This window comes from Hyperoodon ampullatus, assembly GCF_949752795.1.
Source record: "Hyperoodon ampullatus genome assembly, chromosome: 8".
NCBI classification, from domain to species: Eukaryota; Metazoa; Chordata; class Mammalia; order Artiodactyla; family Ziphiidae; genus Hyperoodon; species Hyperoodon ampullatus.
Genome location: NC_136921.1, coordinates 74,389,344 through 74,410,945, shown reverse-complemented (window position 1 = coordinate 74,410,945; position 21,602 = coordinate 74,389,344). Strand labels below are relative to the sequence as shown.

Sequence of the window (21,602 nt, the reverse complement as noted above, 5' to 3'; positions counted from 1 at the left end):
TATCATTTGGTTCATCTTTTGGACTTGTTGGTCAAGGTATTGGCTATGGCTATCATGTGTGAATATCACCAGTGCCTCGTTCATATTCTCTTTCTGTCTCTTTTTCAGTATTTATATAGCATAGCTGTAACACTGTACTTATGTCAGTTTTGCCAACAGAATTGGCAAAAAGATAAAAGATGAAATAGATAAAAACCAGCATTAGAAGCCAGCATTCAGGAAACAGTGAGTGGCCTCACATGATTTTCTTTCTTTTCTTTTTTTAAAAATTGAAGTATAGTTGATGTACAATACTGTGTTAGTTTCAGGTATATAGCAAAGTGATTCATTTATCCATATATATGCATATATCTATATTCTTTTCTTGATTCTTTTCCATTTTAAGTTATCACAAGATATCAAATATAGTTCCCTGTGCTGTATAGTAAATCCTTGTTGATTGTCTATTTTATATATAGTAGTGTGTATCTGTTAATCCCATAGTCCTAATTTATCCCTCTCCCCACCTTCTCCTTTGGAAACCATAAGTTTGTTTTCTATGTCTCTCACATGATTTTCTTTAAAAAAAATTTGAATAAACATATGCTTACATATGTGACTCTTCCTTGGTGAATACAAGATAGAAGAAGGAGAGGGAAAGGAGCATAATAAACCACTGACATTTGCTTAGTTGATGAAGTTACAGGAAGTTAAAACACTTTAATTAGCAGGTGGCATTTTTCTCTGAGAATGTATTCTCAGAACTTTTGGAAAGATTCAGGGCCTGGTCATGTCCAGTCTGAGGTTCTACATTTCTGGTCTGGGCTGATTGTATGTCAAGGGTGGTTAATAAGGGGAGAAGTGCTCAGAAACAGGAGCATAATTATTTGAACACTAATGTGTTCACTTAGTCACGTTGGTTACATGACCCCCTCAAGCAGTGTCCTTGGTCAGTGCAACTCCCATTGTCTCTTGGCCTATTCCAACATGGATTGTCCAACCTTACCTGGGAATTTGTATTTCTTCTGGGGAGGTAATAATTGCAGACTGTGATTTTTTTTTTGTCATGTGTATTTCATAGCTTTCTCTTAAAATAAATACATCATTGAAAATACTTAATTACTTTATGGTCATGAACTAAAAGCCACACTTGGTGATTGTTCAGCCTACTCTGGGTTTGTTGTGGGAATGAAGTATATTTTAAATTCTCTTGACTACAGTGGAATACATTTTATCAAGGAAAAAAATGGGTCCAATTTATGCAGGATATACCAAAAATTAGTCTTAGATTTTTGCTTTTTCTTAATTAATAACTCAGTCTGTGTATTTACTGATATGTTATGTTTGTTTAAATGTCTTTGTGAAAAGTACATCTAAGCATAGTGGCCATAAATTTCTAGTTCAGCAGGCTTTATTGTTAGTATCACTGCAGTCCACAACTGCCTTCTTGATATAATTGCCTCAAATAGAAACTATACAGTGTAATGTTGCACAAGTATTCATTTTTAAATACTTTAGGAGACTGAAAAATCAGGGTTCTACAGGATGGAGTGAGAGTTATTTATGAGAGGTTTTTGTTTTTTGCTGGATATGAAATCAAATTAATCTTGATTAAATCAGATTGGAGAAAATGGAAACATAGCAGCTTGACAGATTTGTGTCCAGCACAATTGATATATGTTATTTTTAAACCTGGATGATACAGATACAATTTGTTATTTAAATAATAAAATATGTGTAACTATAAGCAAAGACAAGATTAAAATTTCTATAGACAGGATTGTCAAATTTTTACATGAGAGAAATTATAATGCCTACTTTATATATCAAATCAGTAATTAATAACAAGTTTTTCCTACTCCTTATACCTTGAAGTCCAACTGTGGGTAAATACAATCCTTTGAGGAAACTGTATCATTAAAACTGAGACTATGGAGAACTAGTAATGTAGGAAATTGCAATTACCACACTCACAGGCATGTGTTTATTTCCAACACTAGTGCCTATAAAAGAACATAAAGTTGAACATTGTTAATGTCTAAGAAATAACAAACTGAGAAAAAGAACCATCATTCTTCTATTCCAGTCTTACAGTTTCTTAATGATTACTGGTAGTTGGTTTGAGGTGATATTATAAGTGTTTTTATGTGGCAATTAAAATTTCAGAAGCCCTCATAATTGTTAATTAAATTTTTTCTCATCCCATCCCAAACAAGTAAGCCAGTTCTATTATCCTTGCTTTTGAACCTGGAAAATTGAATAATAATATCCATATAAAGTAACTTTATTCACATCAACTTTATTGCACCTAAAAATATTCTTGCTCCCCAAAAGTGAAGAATAAAATGGTACATGGAAGCAGATTTTGGCTCAATAGGATTTTTTTCTTAATTAGAGCAAATAATGTGTTTGTGGATGATCTTTTCTTTACTGATTCTGTTCGTTTGAGTTTGAGCTGTTTTTGTTTGGTTTTCTTTTTTTTTTTTTGTCTTAAAAATGGCCTTTGGTGTTAAACACTTCTCTGTTCCCAGTCAGCTCAGGAGTGTCACTGTAGATGTTGGTCACTTGGCCACATTGGATCTGCATCTCTTGAATCTACATCCTTCATAGTACATTCCTTCCAAAGCAATATTAGGATGCTACATCTTAAAAAGTCATTTTTCTTCCATTCAGCTGTCAGATAGGATATCTTTAGCTGAAAGTAAGAGAATACCCAACCCAAGTCAAAGTAACATAAATAATAAAGCGATTTCTTGTTTCATTCAAAGCATAGAGGTAGAGAAGTCCAAGCACAGCGAGGCCTAGTTTTCTGCATTCTCTTGCCCTGCCTTCCTGCAGGGTAGATAGATGACTTTCTGCCAGACAACTAGAGCAGTTCCACACTGCCACACTCAGAAGCAGAAGGGGACCTTTTCTTCCTTGTGACTTGTTTTAAGAGCTAGGAAGCCTTTGCCCCCAGAAGACTTCTTCTCCCATTTCGGTGGTCTTTTGGGCCTTTTGTCCATGATTATATCAAACCCTGGGAAGAGGAATGGAAAGCTTGAGAACAGATGTTTGTGAATGGCTTAAGATCAGTCAAGATTCACTCCCGGGGCTGGAATGGGGCTCACTTTCCCTGAAGTGGGGGGCCTGTGCAGAAAGGTAACTCTTGAATAAAATCAGGATTATGGTGAGCAGGAGCAAGACTAGAGGCGATGTCTGCTACAATTACCTTTTCCTTACAGTTTTTGTGATGAATATAATTATTTAAAACCTAGCATATGGGATGGCTAAGCCATTACATTTTACTTTTAACAAGCTGTTTTATCTTGATCATATTATTTCTAAACTTCCACTAGGAATTATACTGCCTTTTAAAACTAGTGGTGGATGGAGGTAGGCACAAAAGATGGTTTAGGTGTATTGCCACCATCCCAGCTACTCCACCTCCAAAAAATACACATTCTAAGTAAAAAATTCAGCTTTCCATGCAAACTACTTTTAAACAGTATCTAAGTAAAAACAGATACAAAAAACAGATACAGAGTGCTTGTTATGAAAATAACAATTGCAGCTTCCAAATAAATCACTTAGCCTCCTCTTCTGACCAGATTCTCATTCCTAAACTCTCCTATAAGAAATTCTGGAGGGTCATATTTTCACTTTCCTGTCACCCCTCAGAAGAAGGCAGCTTTGGATGCTGGTACAAGTTCTGGCTTTATCTTCTGGACCACTTTGTTGTTGCTGTTGATTCTTCAATTCAGTGGATTTTGACCATACTCCTAAGAGCCCACTTTATTCTGGCTGTCAACTCCCACCTGAGTAGGTAAACTGGGCAGAGCCTGGGGAGCCAGGAGAGTGAAGACTGCTAAATGGGAATGATCTCCTGGAAGACAATGTACATACCCAAACAACATCTAAGGAGCCGATTCTGTTGGTCAGAAATGAGTCTGCGGCCAGAGGGCCCTCTGTAAACCAGGCTGAAAATCAAAGATTTGTGTTTGCACAATAGGCCTGGGGTGGGGTGGTGAATAGCTGGGGAGACAATTTCAGGAACCAGGCTGATTAGATTCAGTGTTTGGATGGGTATGATTTGGAAAGACAACTTTGAAAAGTGGTGTCAAGTTGTATTTTCTAGAGGGTCAGACCCAATGCTGCCAAACAAACAGATTGTGTCAGAGCCATCTATATCCACGTTATTCCACCAGTGTCTCACTCCCCTGACAGCATTACACTTGAAGAGACAAGAGCTTTTCTTCAATCCAGATTCACTATGGCCATTTGCCAGTCAAGGTAGTCATCAGATGCTGGTAACTGCATCGGCTAGCGTCAGGAGGCCCTAATTACCATTTTGCTGGAAAGCCCCCTTCACTCTGAGAAAATATAAGACAACTTCAGCCAGTTTGAATACACAGTGTTTATTCTCATAGACTTGTCCCTGCTGTTAAGGTACCTGTTGCCCTACGTGGGCTGTTTGCCATCGCTGGTTGCCCCCACCCCACTAAATGTCTTTTGATGTTATGGAACCAGAACCCTGGGGAAGTGGTTTAACACGATTATGAAGAAAACTGGTAGTTAAGTTGATTGTGAGTCAGGTTAGGATTTTTGTAACGATTCAAACAGGTAGAATTATGGAGACAGTTGGCCTTGGTCTCGTTGAATTCTCACAGCCCTGTCATCCTCCTTTTCTGAGGTACCTGTTTTGTCTCATATCCTGGGAAATCATGATGAAATTATATTGGTGGACCTCAGTTGGCAGTGGGGGATGGAGGGTAAGGACTGAGCAATAAATACCTCATCCTCCTGCAGGCTGAAATTTCCTGAAACATTTTAAATTAGAAAATTTGGATGGACAGAAAAATGGAAATTGCAGAGACCTACCAAAGATCTTTTGTCCGAAGATATTTTTTTAAGTACAAAATTTTAGGATAATTTGCTATTTTATATAGATTTTTTTTCTACAATGAAAAGATGAAGGTTAGAAAAGATAAATGTCCAGATTTGAATTTAGAAATTCAGATATGTTAAATTTGATTTTATTTTAGATGCTAAGTAGGAAATGGCTACTTCGTTATTGTGAAGAAGCTATCATGTTTGAATATTCATCTTAGATTTTTACTACCCAGAAGACTCAGTATATATATATATATAGTGGTGGGAGTTTTCTCCCTCACAGACAGCATCCTAATGGAGATGCATGACTCTGCCAGTAGTGTTGCTGATGTGAATATTTGCTTCAAAATTTAAGCTGGCAGCTCTGGAAATTGCTATAAGTACTCTAAAATAATAATATTATGAGTATTTATATTATCATTTCTTTTTTTTAAGCTTTTTAAAAATATAATTTTATTTATTTTTATTTTTGGCTGCATTGGGTCTTCATTGCTACGCGCAGGCTTCTCTCTAGTTACGGTGAGCGGCGGCTACTCTTTGTTGTGCATGGGCTTCTCGTTGCAGTGGCTTCTCTTGTTGAGGAGCACTGCCTTCTAGGCGCACGGACCTCAGTAGTTGTGGCACGTGGGCTCAGTAGTTGTGGCACATGGGCTGTAGAGCGCAGGCTCAGTAGTTGTGGCTCATGGGCTTAGTTGCTCCGCGGCATATGGGATCTTCCCAGACCAGGGCTTGAACCTGTGTCACCTGCATTGGCAGGCAGATTCTCAACCACTGCACCACCATGGAAGCCCTATCGTTTCTTATAAGCATGTTTTTCATTTTTATCCTACATCTAATAGAAAAATGACTTACAATTTGTGTAATTGTGGTAATTGGAAAAAGCTGTTGAGATGTGAGTTTTCCAAAATCAATAGGAGCAAAACGGATGTGATCATTGTTCATAGCATACTTGGTTTGAAATATCTAGTTTTAATGTTATATTATCTTCATATGTTTAAGTGGTTTTAATGTCACTAAAATGGCACCTAATTAATACATTCATGCAATGTATAAAAATGTACTGAGTGCCACAAATTCTTCTGCTGCTATGTTTATTTATAGCAATGCACACTGCTTAATGTGTGCTTTTATTTAAAAACCATTTTTGTAAATGTTTGCTATTTGCATTTTGAGGATAGCCACAATCTTACACCACAATTCAGTATGAGAGATCATCAAAACAATTAGCTTAGAAGTACCTCTCCATTTGCCAAAGGATTTAAATAATTTTTGACAATTATGGGTAAGGTTGCTCACAGATTATCTTAGGTCAGTTCTGTAAAAGCAAATCTGAGACAGGGATTGTAAGAACATGTGATTTGTTGGGCAGTGCTCTCAGGAGAAGGATGGTAAGGGAAGCAGGATGGAGGAGGGGAAGATGTCTGTGGCAGAAGATCTCAGTGGAAACAGGTTACAGTTTGCTCCCACAGTGAAACTCTGGAGCACAAATGGCATCACAGAGTTGGTCTCATCTTGAGGCAAGTGGCCTGGCCTTCTGTACCCCCATGTCAGCCAGTCGTTGGTTGGGGTTGGCTCTCAAAGGTAGTGGGAGAACAGCCTCCTGGGTGAGGCAGTTCCCATCTGGCCCAGGACAGTTCTTCAGAGGAGGAAGGTACATCTGTGAATTACCAGCATTTTGAAGACAGGAATTCTAGCTCATCAAGGTGATCTAGCCTGGCACCAACAGCATCCTTTATATAGATAAATGACAATTTAAAAGAACAGAGAGCTTATTGGACCTAGATTCTGTCGCTTCCTCCTCCCCAGCACATACACCCCTACATGTCTATCCTTGTAATCAAATAAAGATGGAAATTCAAACTGCATTCAAGTCCCTTTGATTACAGAAACAGTTTAAAAGCATTAATGAGGACATCGACTCTGGGTCTATTCCTTTTTCTGATTGCTTGCCATGTAGAAATGTGGCTAACTCTGCTATTAAAATGCATTTATGTTATCATGAATGAAATGAGTTCCTTGAGAGAGGACCTGAGATACTGTCCCTGAAGACTTGAGGGTGTTTTAAATGCCAAAACCACTCAGGCAAGCCTTTCTCCAGGCTTAATACTCCTATTTGAGATGCTTTATTTGCAGAAGCCTTTGGCTTAACTGATTCAGAGAGAACCCAAACACTCAGTGTGTTCAATGAATGAAATCTCAAATTCTTTCTCTGCAATATATTATTATGAAGAAATGTAGAGTTTGCTTCTTCCTAATGGAACACTTCCAGCCCACTTTTTCTCCCTATTATAGAGCTGTTAGAGAAGGTTATCTTCTTTGAAAAATAATTTTGTTTCTTTCTTGCTACTTATCAGTATCATGAAATATATATATTTCAGAAACTGGGTAAGTTGGATGAGGATGGTAGAATCCAACTTACCCAGAAACTGGGTAAGTTGGATGAGGATGGTGGAATTCCCATTAGTGTCACTGATTTAAAGAGGTTTTTATTGTTTTAAATTGTCAAATATTTTTCAAGGGCATAGAGGACATACTGTAAAAATTCTTTAAATAGCACAATTAACTTTAAAGTAGAAGGCCAATGATAGAAATAAACAATAGCAAGTCTCCATCTTGGATCAAAGAAATATTTGTTGCTAATAATATTCCCTCTGATTGCATCTGTATTTGATTATTCCAACTTATTAAACAGGAATGATGATATGCAAATAAACTCAGAATAATAAAGAAACATTAATTCAGTCTAGAGTTCAAGCTGATATTGTAACCTTTTTACTTTGCATAGGGCTTTGCTAATACTTTCTATGGAACACAAACCAGGCCAGTACCTTGGAAAGTTCTGAACTAAAAAAGGTATTTTGGAGCATGGTGGATATGTTATTGGGAAGGTGACTTAAAGGGATCCTGTTACAAATGACTTCTTTAGTGATCTGAAATTTAATGCCACTGGTTATCTTTTTACTACCAATATCTAGTCTTACCTCCACAAAGCAAGAAGCTGAGCGGGTAAAATAAAAGATAATTTTAGACTTACTTTTTTTTTTGGCTGCATTGTGTCTTTGTTGCTGCGAGTGGGCTTTTCTCTACTTGTGGTGAGGTGGGGGCTACTCTTCCTTGTGGTGCACAGGCTTCTCATTGTGGTGGCTTCTCTTGTCGCGGAGCACAGGCTTTAGGTGCACGGCTTCAGTAGTTGTGGCACGCGGGTTCAGTAGTTGCGGCTCACGGGCTCTAGAGCGCAGGCTCAACAGTGGTGGTGCATGGGCTTAGTTGCTCCACAGCATGTGGGATCTTCCTGGACCAGGGCTCGAACCCGTGTTCCCTGCATTGGCAGGCGGATTCTTAACCATTGTGCCAAAGGGAAGTCCCTAGACTTATTTTTTTTTTTTTTTTTTTTTTTTGTGGTATGTGGGCCTCTCACTGTTGTGGCCTTTCCCGTTGCGGAGCACAGGCTCCGGACGCGCAGGCTCAGCGGCCATAGCTCACGGGCCCAGCCGCTCCGCGGCACGTGGGATCCTCCCAGACCGGGGCACGAACCCGCGTCCCCTGCATCGGCAGGCGGACTCTCAACCTCTGCGCCACCAGGGAAGCCCCCCTAGACTTATTTTTAAAGTCAACCTTAATATGTGCCTTCCTCAGGCCTTAGTTTCCTTTGTGTATTGTTTATTTGACTCTCTACATTTGTGTTTTCCTCCAGTCTAGAAACAGGAAGTTTGTTGAATTAACAAAATTCCTTTTTAATCTGTAGTTAATAATTTATTATTTCATTCATTGGTCATAATTTTTAAAATATTGTTATAGGCAAGATAGAACAAATATTTTAAAAATATTATGTCTCATTCTTAAACTTCTTCAAATTATGCCTGGAACTCATGGCAAGACCAAATAAAGGACTGAAAGAACCCATTATGTTATAATTTAGAACTTTTTCTATAGGAGACATTTAATTTGGCTAATGTATTTTTTGAAAAGTCTTTATTTAATGTAATCATTATCATTCACTAACAGCTTAAACAGTTTGAGGTCCCTCAAACTCCATGATTGCTCAAAGAGTTGTGACATTTTAATTTCTTCCAGAAACTTCCAATTAAGTGATGAAGACCACTGGTTTTACCAGGCTCTTGTAGATCAGTATCCTGGGGATCTCAGTGGCAGAAGGACTCTGTATCTGGACATGTTACAAAGACATTTTCCTCACAAATCGAGGCATGATTTGGTGAGTACTGGACCCTATATGCTGGCAAGTTAAATTGTTTTAGTGGTTGATAATTATTGAGCAAAATATATATATACTTTAAATGGTGCTCTAAAATGATTTTTTTTTCTACACTCTAGTAAATAATAGGGTTATAGTTTGAAAGTCTACCATTTTTCAGATCAGTGTGGTACATAAAAAGGTGGGAGATCCCTCTGGCCACATTCACTCTTCTGTGGCTTACTTGCCATAGAGAGCTTCACCATGGTCCCCTGGGTTGCTCTGCTAGTGTTGACCTCCAGGTGTCTGTACATTCACCTGCCCATCTCAGAGGTTGTGCCATCTCTGTGTCTTGCCTGAAAGTGGGGTGCCTGCTCCTGCATTCACACAGCCTACCACACCTCAGTCTTTCTAGTCGTGGGGAAGCCAACACTTGCCTTGGGAGCTGGTGCCTACCTACACCATCCCCACCACAACTCCACTTGATCCCCCTAGATGGGTCTAAACACAAATGCCCCAAATTCATAACTCAGAGTCCTGGCTGAAATTTCCCTGGGAAGTTATGGTTACATTCTTTAGTGGACAAGGTCACATAGACAAGGAAACAGAAGTTACCATGTCACCAGTGAATTTCATAGTAACTCACTTTAAAACATATATGTAAACAAACATGCATAGACTCTTACCTTTTTTTTTTTTAAATAAATTTATTTATTTATTTATTTTTGGCTACACTGGGTCTTCGTTGCTGTGCACAGGCTTTTCTCCAGCTGCATTGAGCTGGGGCTACTCTTTGATGTGGCACATGGGTTTCTCATTGCAGTGGCCTCTCTTGTTGCGGAGCACGGGCTCTAGGCACGCAGGCTTCAGTAGTTGTGGCACATGGGCTCACTAGTTGTGGCTCGTGGGCTCCAGAGTGCAGGCTCAGCAGTTGTGGCACACGGGCTCAACTGCTCCACGGCATGTGGAATCTTCCCAGACCAGGGCTCGAACCCGTGTCGCCTGCAGGGAAGTCTGACTCTTACCTTTTAAATAGGCCATGCTATAAAATATTATCACATACTCTGCATTTTGTAATTGTTTTAAATCAAGAAAGTAACAATACTAACGTGTATAGAATTTATCCTATGTCAGTCATGTGTAAACTCCTGTAATGCACATAACAGTGGATTAGAGAAGTACTATAGTTATCCTTACTTTTCAGGTGAAGAAACTGAGACAAAGGCCACACAACTAGTATGACCAACCTCTCTTATCCTTTCCCACCCACCAACCCCCACCCAATTATTTGTTTTAATTCTGACCTTTTATTTTTTTATTTTTTTGCGGTATGTGGGCCTCTCACTGTTGTGGCCTCTCCCATTGCGGAGCACAGGCTCCGGACGCGCAGGCTCAGCGGCCAGGGCTCACGGGCCCAGCCGCTCCACGGCATGTGGGATCTTCCCGGACCGGGGCATGAACCCGTGTCCCCTGCATCAGCAGGCGGACTCTCAACCACTGCGCCACCAGGGAAGCCCTCTGACCTTTATTTTATAGGAAATTCTTGTTGTGTAAAAAACATGTTATATAATAATTCATTCTGGATTTTACAAAACTCTTAATTTACTAAATTAGATCTTTCTTTTTATTCTCTATAGATTCTGTTTGCTTCTGTGACCAGCTGTCATTTTTAACTGTGTAGATTTTTATATTTGCCTACTATTAATATGATAAAGATTTTTGCATTTACTTCTTACATTGGGATAATTAGTATGCATTTCTGCATGGTGTATACTTCCTTTCTTAATGTTTGCCAAGTTTCAAGCATATTCTTGGCTTAGGGGAATAAAGCTAAGAAGTTTACCAAACAGAATTTAGGAGCTGATATTTGGTTTAAGTGAAGCCATAGCCCGTTTCATTATGTACTTAATTAACCATACCTAAGTTATTTTTTTTAGGTAGGACCAACCTTATGCTGCTCGCTAGCTTCTTTTCTCACATCACTTAGGGGTTAAGTAATGTATCAAATTCAGAGATGTGGTCTATACTGGCAAAATAAAGAATTATTTAGATCACTGACTCTCAGTTGCAGGAGACACACCTTTATATAAGTGTTTCAGAATCACCTACAGAGATTTTTCGAACTACTCAGGCTATCTCCCATCCTGTTCTTTCCCTCAAGACTCAAATCTCCCAGGGTTGGGATTCACTGGCAGCAGGAACTGTTGGTACCTATGTAAGAATATCATGTCCCTCAGGAATGTGGGATGGGAAGGGTTACTGTCATTGCTATAAATACTTCAAGTTTAGATGTCCGAACATCTGATTGTTTCAGTAATCAAGGGCAAACTGAGTTTTCAAGATTATTGTGGCAATTCTTAATGTTTATTAGCATATGTCTAACTGAAGCACCTGGAGTCATTGTTAATACAGCAAAGCTGATTTAAAGATGGAGTATTTTTGAAATTATATGTAGGGGAAATCATATTTTCTGCTCATAGATTCATTGCTATATAGGGGTAGAAGTTGTTTTAGGGCTGTCTGGCCTGACTCCATCCTGTATAAAACTTAAAAACATTTAATGACTGGTCCTCAGTCACCAGTTAGCCATGGGCTCAGAACTCTGGGACTGGTACCTAGTCCTGGTTGTTGTATTTACTATTAAGATGTTTGTCCCTTATTTTTCAAAATCATTGGTTATAATTCATTTTATTCACTTTTGTAACAATGACATAAAGCGTAGGCTCAGTTTCATAATAAGCGTTTACCACCTGTTATCTTTTCAGGTCGAACATGAAAAATATTGTGACCAATATCGCTTTGCTAAGGAGCAGCGAAGGATCCTGATATCAAGTTGGAGTAAGAATAGGAGAGACTTTATACAGAAGGCTGTGCTGACAGTGGCCGAGGCCTGTGCAACTCATGAAATGGAAAACATGTTGGTTAAGGACAGGAAAAAGCAACAGGAAGTGTGTGCTGATCTGAAAGCCAAGGTGAGACGCTTTGCAGAAGGTGCTTCAGTATTTGCCTGGGTATTCACTTAAGAATTCACTTTTCCCTTTTGTTCAGTTCCAACCTAAAGTCCCATTTCTCTAAAAAGCCTATTTTGAATACAATTGTTAGTTCGAACCATATGAAATTGAAATTCTTTTAGATCAAAAATTGTGAACAATCAACAATTTCATACGGTTCAACCTGAAGTTACTATAACAGGAGGTGAGTATTGAAGTTTTGATTGAGGATGTCCAATACCAACCACAAATGCTGTACGTCAGAGTGAGGTGCTGGATGAAAATGCAGAATGTAATTATAAAGTAAATGTCTGACGCCGCTTCAGACTCATGGACCTCTCATTCACATTAAAGATGTTTTTTAAAAAAAGGGTCAAATTATGAAGAGGAAGGAGGATTTGTGAAGAGATACATTGAGGAGATCTTGATGGACTGTGTGTGAGCACTCAGCAGAGTGAGAGGGGGAGCAGACAGGGTTTTCCTCCTGCTCAGACCCAGCGAGGGGCCTCCAGGATGACTTGGAGAGTTGAGTGGGTAACCCCTGTAGTTGGAGGCTTGAGCACTGGTGTCTGACGCTCACAGGGAAATATAGAGGAATTACGTTAGTGGCAGAACTAAAAACAAGAGTGGCTGCTGTGTCTGGTCATGGGTGCATGAGTCCTGGAGGCCCCATGTGAATATGGCCTCTCTAGGAGCATTGGAAGGGCCACCAAACATGAATTGTATCATGCCTTAAACTTATGAGTAAGGAAAATAATGATTCGGGGTGGTGCCAAATCCTTACTGCTAATGTAAGGTGAATTTTTGAGTGGGTAAAGGTAGCCCCTAAGGTGACCTGCTTACTTTGCAGGATGCCTGGGAGTTGTGATTTGGAAATCCCCCTTATACTTAAAGAGTAGAATGGTCTGGACCATACAAACTGGAGAAGCTGAGACAGGACCCGGGAGCTAACTAATTCCCCGAGCAGGGGACTGGTCGGACCTCACAAAATTGCCAACAATATTATTACCCATGAAACTGTTGAACCTGGAGTTGGTGACCTTAGCCAGCTCTCTGAAACTTAGTAGTTCTGTAACTGCAGTATAATGCCAACTGCTTGTTTGTGGTTGAGAAATAAAGATACACGCGGCACACGCACACACACAGTTGTATCAGCATACATACAGTGCCCAAATCTTAATTTACTGATAAATGACATGGTAGGATGATGATGGTGCAACAAGAAATTATATTCTCTTGATAGAAAAAATAAGCCGGTAGATGTTATATTATAGCAGTTAATAGCATATAGAAACAAATGTCTCTATTTTAAAACATTAGAGGAAAAATGCCTACTCTGCATTTTTTTCTTTTTTTAATATTTATTTATTTGGTTGTGCCAGGTCTTAGTTGCGGCAGGTGGCCTCCTTAGTTGTGGCATGCATGTGGGATCTAGTTCCCTGACCAGGGATTGAATCCGCGCCCCCTGAATTAGGAGCACAGAGTCTTAACCACTGCACCACCAGGGAAGTCCCTGCATTTTTTTAAACAAAAATATATTTCTTTTGACATTGCATAAGCTTAGAACCTAAAAGCAATAGAAGCTGCATCAAACCCTATATACCATGGGCTACAGAGCTAATGTGTGTTTCTTCTCCATCTGTGACTGATTAGGAACACTCAGTGACTCTAAAAAAAAAAAAGGTGGAGGGTGGTCAGGGGCCACGACAAGTCCTTATATACTCCTAGTCTGTTTATACTCCTACTCTGTTTATACTGTTTATACCTAGTCTGTTTATATTTTGCACACATTATCATTAGTCCTTAAACTATGCTGTAGGTGATTTTTTCTTTTTTTTGTATTACCTTGAGGTAAACATACATGCAGTAGAGCACGTAGAACCTAAGTGTGCTATTGAATAAAGTTTTACAAATATATGCTGCCTGTAGAAATACCATCAGGGTCAAGGTATAGAACCGCTCAGAAGACTCTCTCATGCCTTTTCTCAGTATATACTGGCCCCATCCATGACCACTATTCTGAATTCATCACCATAGGTTAGTTTGGCTTATTGGTGAATTTCATATGAATTGAATCATACAGTATATACTCTTATACTTCTTTCACTCATCATATCTGTGAGTTTCGTCCTTGTTGCAGGTTGCAATTATTTGTTCTTCTTTATAGCTGGGTAGTACTTCCTACATATATATATATATATATATATATATATATATATATATATATATATATATATATACCACAATTTATTTGTATGTTCTCCTATTGATGGGAATTTGAGTTGCTTTCAGGTTTTTGCTGTAATGATAATGGTGCTATGAACATTCTTGAACATGTCTTATGGTGGACATAGGCCCTCATATCTCTTGGATAAGTACCTAGGAGTGGAATTGCTGCATCATAAGGATCATGGGTGTTTCACTTTAGTAAATACTGCCAAATAGTTTTCCAAAGTGGTTATATAAATTTGCAGCCACTTTCAGTTGCTGCACATCCTCACCAACATTGATGTTGCTAATCTTTCATTTCAGCTAATCTGATGGATGTGTAGTGGCACCTCATTATGATTTTCATTTGCATTTAGAATAAAGATATTGAGCAGCTTTTCTTATGCATATTGGCCATTTGAATATTCTCTTTTGTGAAATGGCCACTTAGATCCTTTGCCCATTTTTCTATTCCATCGTCTGCCTTTTTTTCTTACTCATTTGTATGTTCTTTATATATTCTGTATGCAGGTTCTATTTTTTTCTCCCAATCTGTAACTTGTCTCTTCACACTCTTAACATTGTTTTTTCATAAACAAACCTTCTTAATTTTAATGAAATTCTTTTTTTTATTTTAAATGTCTTTGAGGTATAAGTTATACACTGTACAAATCACCCTTTTTAGTGTACAGTTCTGAGTTTTGACAAATGCTTAACACATAACCTCCCCCGCAGTCAGGATGTAGAACTGTTCCATCACTGTCAGCCATCCTTCATGCCTCTTTGTAGTCAACACCTCACCCACCTTCAGCCTTTGGCAGCTACTGATCTCTGTCCCTATAGTTTGCCTATTCTAGAATGTCATATAAATGTAACCATTATAGTATGTGCTCTTTTGAGTCTGGCTTTTTTCACTTAGCATAATGCCTTTGAAATCCAGCCATGTTGTTGTGTATGTCAATAGTTCGGTCGTTTTTATTGCTGTGTAGTATTCCATGATATGGGTTTATCACAGCTTATCCATTCACCAGTTGTCTTCAGTTTTTGGCAATTAGTGGTACTTTGCTTATGGTGGGAGTAGGCTTCAGGCTTTTCCTGTGAACCTGAGCCCAAGAGAGAGACTTGCTCCTCTTGCACCTTCCGCTGCAGTAGGTTCTTACTAGCCCCTTGCTAGCCTGGCTGGGGAAGAGGCATTCTGCTTTCTTGTTTCAGCCTCAATCTCGGGCAGGACCTATGTCCCTGGGTCTTGGGGCCAGGACCCACACAGTAGCTGTGCCCTCCTCCCCAGGGCAGATGAACTCCAAACTCGCCTCGGGTCTTGCTTGTTCCTGTGAGGGAGAGAGCTTGCTTCTTCTTCTCCAGGAGAGGAAGATTTCTTTGTTCCCTCTCCCCAGCTGTAAAGGGTCTACACTTGCGCCCTGGTGGGTTTGCTGCTCTGCATCCCTCTCCACCCACAGCGCCTTTTGTTCTGTAGGGTTTTGTTCCTCTCTCGCTGATTTGCACACCCATAGGGGACTTCCTCTGCTCGCCTACCCTGACCTCCATCTTTCTTAGGAGCATTCTGTGAGGTTTGTAGAGAAAAGCCTGTGAAGGGGTGTAAATTCCCCTTACGTCTGTAGCTTCCTTGGGTTCTATACAGAAGCTAACACTCTGCCACAGCAGCAGATTGTTAAAGTGTAACTATGGGATCATCACAGAGTTTTACCTGCAATCTTCTTATCCCTTCTAGGATGGCCTTGTCTTTCCCAGGGGCTCTGCCTCAGGTAAGCGAGTTCTCACATTGCCTCTCTTCCTGAAGACATCTACCTTTCTTTAAATCTCAGGCTAGTTTATTGCCCCATGACCTCTTCTCCGATGGGTTCAAGAAAAGTTTTGATGTTGTAGGCTATTCAGCTTTTTCTTGTGGTTAAAATCGGAGCAACATTTTCCTGCTTTCTGGAAGGTCCTAATGAAATACTATTTATCAATCTTTTACGTGCTCTATTTAAGAAATCATTGGCTAGTGGCATGGGGTCATTTTCAAAGGTCTGAGATTTTTCTGCCCAACAAAGCTCCTGCCAGAGGTTTGGGCTCCACCCAAAACAGTGAGGTGGAACAGCAATAAATGTGAACCTGAATGTGGAAGAGAATTAGCTAAAGGAAAATGTGTATGGGGAATTTTCCAGGAGCAGTCCAGACAAGAAAACTGATAGGAGGGCAAGAGTCAGCATTAAGCACCTGCCGGGTTTACTGGGGACAGCGTCAGTCACCAGTCCAATGAGAACTCTGCTTCTCCCCTTTACCTCTCCTCCCCTTTTCCCTCCCACTCCTGGACTCTGATGGTCTAAGCACATAGGGAATGAAAGGAAATGTTATCTTCTGAATAAAGAGGGAAGAGTTGCTTAATCTCTTAGAACTAGACAATTTAATTTTGAATCAAGACTGTATTTTGTGACTTAAAGTGACTGTGGGACCCTCTGTAACCCAAGAGTGAGCCATGGGTTCTGCCTAGTTTTCATCTAGTGACAGGAGAAACATCTGAATGGGGGACAGAAATAAGGCAGTGTTTTGATTGTTTCCCATACATCATGCTGCCCAACGTCTCAGGCGTTTGAATAGATGCTTTATAGGCATTTTCTGATGTTACCCTCAATGACAAATCCAAGTTAAGATGTGCGAGGGGTGCTGTAGAGCACTCACCGATGAAATCAGGAGCTGGGTCAGTGGAGGCAGCATAATATGGAGTCTCGTCAGAGACAACATGGTCATGATATGGTGAACAACTATCTCTGAACTTTTGGAGTTGCAGCCTCCAAAGAGTAAATGTGGGCAGAGAGTGGAGAAATTGGAACATAAAGTAAATTGTGGTAAAATGGATTCAGTTTTCCTTAGAGACAGTGTTATCGTTGGAGTTTGTGTTCCTGATCAAGAACTGAGACTCAGTAAATTATAGCTCGGACCAAAAATATATCATAAAAGAATAGGGGTAACTCTATCAATTTGGTAGTAATTACAAATATTAAATTATGCTCATTTTTTTTAACCTGGAAAGAAACTTGGAGATTTATCCCTAGTCTTCATTTTACAAGTCTGAACGGTGAAGTCCTGAAAGACAAAGTGACCCGCCTTAAGGTTCACGCCAGCTCATTTGATTTGAAATTCCGTATTATCACTGCCCTACACAGCTTTGCATACGAGAATCTTACAAAATAATAGAAGACATTTATTATACTGTGGGCCCCAATGTGCTATAAAATAGACTCACAGAATGTGAAAAATATTACTTCATTGTATCATAAATTTGACCTTTCTAAAACCAACATGCTAGCTATAATAAACATTAGTTAAACATTTAACCATAATTTTGTTCTTAGTCTTGGAATTTATAAGGGCTTGTAGGGGATGATTCAGACGATTTGTGTCTTTAAGAAAAGAGTAAAAGGAATTTTGAAATAATGAGTTCTCTGTCTCTGTTTTATTTTGGTTTTCCATCAGTAACTGCTGCTGTAGCAAGTAGAGGCTTTTAGGCCTCTCACAGAGGGCTGAGATGAAAGTGGGAAAGTAGAGCTCTTATTCTCCTGCTCCCACAAAACCTGCTCTTTGTTGCCCTAAATTTTCCTAGACTACCAGCCCCAGACCCTCCTGGCACTAGCCTAGACCACTCTGTTAGCTGTGCACTTGATTCCTTAACATCCTCACCTGTCTACAGAATGGCTGGGGAGCCTCATTCCCAGATCTGTCTCACAGTTGACTTTCTCTGTGTCCATACTGGGTGGCCAAGTACTACCAAGGAAAAGTCATCTTATCCGGACTCTCAATGAAATGTCCACATGGGAATCCTTAGTCTTGTCCTTTGTTCACCAGTTCTTCCTATTCCCCTTATCACTGTTTCAAAGGATCACCGGTCCTTACAAGACTCTTACCTAACACCATACACCCTCCCCACCAGACTCCCAGGAGACAACTCACTTCCTACTTTATCAATAATATGAAGTCACGGAGGTATGAAATCGACCCTTAATTCCTGCCTCACCCACCCTGTGTCTGTCTCCTGCTAGTCCCCTGCTTTCCTCCTGATGCAGGATGTGATGTCTTCTACACAATCACATCCAGTCCTTCCCTCTGATGTTTGGGACTCTGACCCATCTAACCACTTTAGAAATTGGGTTCTACTGATTATCCCCTTTCCTTATTTTTTCTTTATTCTGTGGGGGTATTCTTCTCAGTCATCCTCTAGGACCTGGGCAGTCCCTATTCTCTACCCTTTCATTTGAAATCAACCTTTTGAAAGAATAATCTAGATTATATTTTTCTCTGGGACTTGTGACCTCTCCACTCCACCAAAATCCTCTCCTCTCTCCAAAGTGACCAGTGACCTCCATATTACCTAATCCAATCAACGCTTTTCCTTCCTGATCCTAGTGGACCTCTCACACTGAAAAATCTATGTCCCCTATACAACTGCAAGCAGGAACCCCATCTTATTCATCTTGGTATAACATACACCCCCTCCAACTCCTCTACCCCTCCAACACCTCCCCCGCATCAGATTTTTCAGTGATTGGAACACACTTGGTGCTGAGTAACTTTTGTTGAAGTATGTAATAAGGCTTAGGCATTTTTTTCTCTTCTTCTTAATAACCTCTTGAGATAGTACTATTTTCACTACCTTCTTTCTACCTTATTTATGAGGGAATCTTGGTGTAGAAACAAGTATGTGGATATGCAAAGTCATTAAGAAATGAAGTACAAGTCTTAATTGTCAACACTGAATACGCTGCAGAGTCACATGTGACTTTAAAAAGAAAACCTGATAATCTATAAAACTGAGGTATATTTTGGGCATGAATCATGTTACCAGTCACTTAGTTTTCTTCTCGACTTCATCTTGTTTTTGTCCCCTTTTCCCCCATCTCTAGCTAATGAATGACTTGGCCAAGAAGCCATAGTAGTTAGGGAAGACAGATAATGATGGGGTAGAAGATACCTTTTTGAATAAATAGCATTTGAACACCCTTTCCACACTTTGATCATTTCTCATGGCATCAACTCCTCCCATAATCTCCCTTCTCCACAGATTTCAGCCTCCTTTGCTGCTGGAGAACAGACTTAGACTTAGGTTTTACAAATCGGATGGTGTATGGTACTTTAATTTAAAATATAGTTTTTGAGTTCCAATTCCAGTGATAATGAATAACCGATACCACCATAAACAACTATAAAACATGAACAAAATATTATTTTAAAAAATGTTTGCAGGCATTGGACAGCCAGTGCCTGGATAAGATCCTTGAAATAAAACTTTGAAGGTGAGCCCTATATTTGCTCAGGATTTCTTCCTGACATCCTGTGTTTTTTCTTTTTTCTTTTTTTTGCCCATGCTACATGGCTTTCAGGATCTTAGTTCCCCAATCAGGGATTGAACCTGGGCCCTCGGTAGTGAAAGTGTGGAGTCCTAACCACTGGACTGCCAGGAAATTCCCCTGACATCATGTTTTAATATAATGTGGAGAGAGAAATAACCCAAGCAGAAAGTTATAATCTTGATAGGTGAAGGAAGCAGATATTGGAGTTTGGGCTACAAAGGCACCTGAGATTTGGAGGATAGGGTACCAGAGATGAAGGTACAGCAGATAAAGAGCCTCCAAAATGCCTACAAAAATATCTCATGGGTCCTTTGCCAAATTATAAGCTCTGAATGCAGAGGATGAGATGCCAAAAGGCCAAGAGAGAAAAACTACTGGAAGGCTGAGAACTGAATAGAAATTTCAGAGGTCACACAGTTTTGGGGAGGTGTAGATATTTGAGTCCTAGCCCAGCTCATGTGGAGAAATCCTGGTGAACATTCTAGACCTTCAGCTGAAACTCCAGGAAGGTTGCCTTAAGGGTATGGGCTGCACTCGAGGATTATGGACAAAACTGAAACAGACCTACCATAAAAAAAGTAAAAATAAATCATCAACACAATCCAGGAGATTTTGTGGCAATTTAACTACCTTCCAGACTAAAGACTCAACACTGTTTAGAGAAAAATAATATAACTTAGAGCCTCTAGGATGTATCCTTCACAATGTTCAGCCCCAGATAAAAATTACCATTCAAAGAAACAGGAAAAAGTGACTGATTATAAAGGAATAAAACAGTCTCAGAAATGAACTAGATATTGCAGTTAAAAGGTAAGAACTACAAAATAATTATGACAAATGTGCTAAAGAAAATGGAAGAAAAGATGAAAAAATGGATGAAAATATGGAATATTTCAGTAGAGAATTAGAATATATAAAAATGAATCAAATGGACATTCTAGAAATGTAAAATATAATACCTGAATTCAAGAACTCATTGGATGAGCCTTAAGAGCAGACTAGACATTATGAGAAGGCAGAATTAATGAAATTGTAATTCAATAGAAGATCTTCAAAATGAAGTACATAAAGAGAAAAATAATAAAATGAAAAGCAGAATAGAGAACATAAGAGAGATATGGAACATAGTAAAAAGGTTTAATATACAAGTAATTGAAGTCCCAGAAAGAGGAGAGAGAGAATGAGATAGAGACAATATTGAAGAAATAACATACAAGAGCTTACCAAATTTGATGAATTACATTAATCTATATTTTCAAGAAACTCAGCAAACTCCTAAGATGGATAAATACAAAGAAAAGTATTCCGAGGCACATATAATGAAACTACTGAAATGAAAGGGAAAAAGAAACACAGTTATATGAAGAGACAGATATGGCATGGAGAGCCATCTTGCTGGTGTGATCCCAAGCAAATACAGCATGTTCTGGGGCCAGTGGTGATGGCAGCAACTTCCTGATTGTGCCAGAGCCAGTATGACCTTTGCCAGAACAGCTCTGTGATGTGTGGTTCTAGATGTTATTCCTGGAAGCTTAGTCTAGAGCTTGCTTCTCAGACCCTTCCAAAGACTGTGAACTTTCTAAAGCCCTTTAATTCTTTCCTTCTTAAACTAACTAGGGTGGATTCTCTTTTGTACAATGAATAAATTGACACAGATGATGTCTGGGTCTTGCTGTGCTATTCTAACTTGCCTGTGTGCTGACTGCAGGTTAAGATGAGCAGGAGTTGGAACCAATAATGGCCCATCACTTACCTAGTCAAGCTGGAATTGATGCTGTAGGCACACGGGACCCTATATAGGATCACCTCAAAGGGAGAGGTAACCACAAAAAACTTACCCATCAGTCACATGGCCTGAAGGACTAGATGCAGGGGAAAGGTTGCTTTTACCACATGATAACAATCTTTCAATGTCCACAGTGTTATTTACTTCTATTTATATTTCTGGCATCATCTCAGGGGTGTTTTCTTTGGTAATGAGAGATAATGCAAATTTCTTCTTGGGAATTAATGATC

General features: G+C 39.4%; 1 protein-coding gene across 3 annotated transcripts in view; it reads left to right on the top strand.

The window, feature by feature from the left end:
* Positions 1-21,602, top strand: part of CCDC148 (coiled-coil domain containing 148) — a gene marked incomplete at both ends in the record, with an annotated part of 272,157 nt that overhangs the window by 130,702 nt on the left and 119,853 nt on the right. For all 3 annotated transcript variants that reach the window (XM_079709817.1, XM_079709816.1, XM_079709815.1), the window contains 2 exons: positions 8,926-9,064; positions 11,809-12,015. In XM_079709817.1, the coding sequence (XP_079565943.1) occupies positions 8,926-9,064; positions 11,809-12,015 (346 nt within the window). The remainder of the gene's footprint in view (positions 1-8,925; positions 9,065-11,808; positions 12,016-21,602) is intronic.